The sequence below is a fragment of the Austrofundulus limnaeus genome, unplaced genomic scaffold (assembly GCF_001266775.1).
Source record: "Austrofundulus limnaeus strain Quisiro unplaced genomic scaffold, Austrofundulus_limnaeus-1.0 Scaffold62, whole genome shotgun sequence".
NCBI lineage: Eukaryota > Metazoa > Chordata > Actinopteri > Cyprinodontiformes > Rivulidae > Austrofundulus > Austrofundulus limnaeus.
In genome coordinates, this window is record NW_013952464.1 from 440,847 (window position 1) to 442,512 (window position 1,666).

The 1,666-nt window shown below is 35.4% G+C and overlaps 1 protein-coding gene across 1 annotated transcript in view; it reads left to right on the top strand.

Annotated features, from left to right (window-relative positions):
* The window catches only part of LOC106518509 (uncharacterized), a gene marked incomplete in the record, with an annotated part of 5,650 nt that extends 4,375 nt beyond the window's left edge, over positions 1-1,275 (top strand). Inside the window, 1 exon segment of the mRNA XM_014009830.1 lies at positions 1,021-1,275. Within this exon segment, the coding sequence (XP_013865284.1) occupies positions 1,021-1,162 (142 nt within the window).
* Positions 1,276-1,666: the final 391 nt, after the last annotated feature.

The following is a 1,666-nucleotide window of genomic DNA, read 5'->3' on the forward strand; positions in this document are numbered from 1 at the left end:
ATGTCTGTTAGTGTAAAGCGCTTTGGGGTCAGGAGGGACTTGAAAAGCACTCTATAAGTTCAGTACCATTTACCATTTTATACGAAGTGCATCTGTCCTTCAAATTTGTTCTGATTTTCAGTTTAACAAACATTTGTAGTCCCTTCAAATTATAACAGCTTTCCCTCTTAACAAAATTAGATTGATGTTTGACGGCAACACATTTCTATGAGCCTTAAACATAACCTGCAGAATGTTATAATCAACCAACTCATGACATTTTAACAATTTTAATTGATGAAACAATATATTAGATGGGTGATAGTTATGCTTTCTTGTGGTAATTCTTAAGGCTCTTTTTTGTAAAGTAAAAATAGGATTAGTAATGGTTTTATATGCATTTCCCCAAACTTCTATACAATAAATCAAATGTGGATAACTCCTTSACTTTATACAGTACTGCAATAGATTTTGCAATTTTTGTTCTTATTTATATGAGGTCTCCATGTCAGTTTTTCGTCAATGATGACTCCCAAAAACTTCACCTCAGTGACTCTACAGATCTCAACACCTTCTACTCTAAATGGAACATCAATTGTTTTCTTTCTATTACTAAATATCATGTAATTTGTTTTATCCAAATTTAATGATAATTTATTTTGTTTAAACCAATTTTGTACTGCATCTGTTCTATGTTTTTACCAAAGCAAAAACATGTGGTGTCTTCTGCAAATAAAACACATTTAAACAACCCTGATACATCTACCAAGTCATTAATATATACGTAGGAGAAACAAGTTTGGTCCCAAACCCTGTGGAACCCCACAAACAATATTACAAAGTTCAGATCTTACACTATTAATTTGTACAAACTGTTTCCTATTGGTTAAATAAATTGATACGCACTTTTTAAAGTTGTCATGTAGTCTTAGCAAGGGTTTAAGCAGATGTTAGTGATATGTGTATAGAAAAGTGTGGTTGTGATGGTGGATGATGAACACTTGAATGAAAATCTGCTTCTGTGATTCCAGACTCTGCAAGAAAGACCTCCACCGCCTGTGCTTCCACAGAGCATGAAGTCTGTAAGCATGCAATCCGATGGTTCAACCTGGCAGTAGACAGGAGCTCAAGGAGACGTAGTCCACAGGAAGGTCAACCTGCTGACCACAACACATCCACATAACATCACAGAGCATTCTGGTTTTTTTTATTATTGTTTGTGTGAATGTTGAATTTTGTTTTCTTTTGACTTTACTAGTAACTGTTCTTTTCACTGAATACATTTGATTTTCATCACACTGTTTCATGTTTTTTGTATATTGCCTACTTATTGACCATGGTGTTTGTCTATGCGCTGTCTGTACCAGCTCTTTTAACTGAATTTAATTCCACCTTAATACAGAATGTCAGTATCTCTGGGGCCAGGATCTTTTTGCTGCAAGGCAACAGTGTTATCAGCTTCACAGTGCAGCTTCAGAACTGTTGGGTTTGCTGCTAAAAACAACCCAATATTAGTTCGTCCTGATGCATCTCAGTAATCCAGGTAAAAAATCAAAAAGAAAAAAATTGTATAGGTCTTCTGGACGGGTTCTTCTCTAATGAAACGTTTCGTCTCTCCTCCAAGAGACTTCTTCAGTCTGAGAGTTTATGTGATGTGAGTATCAGTCACATGGAGGCAGTGCTTAAA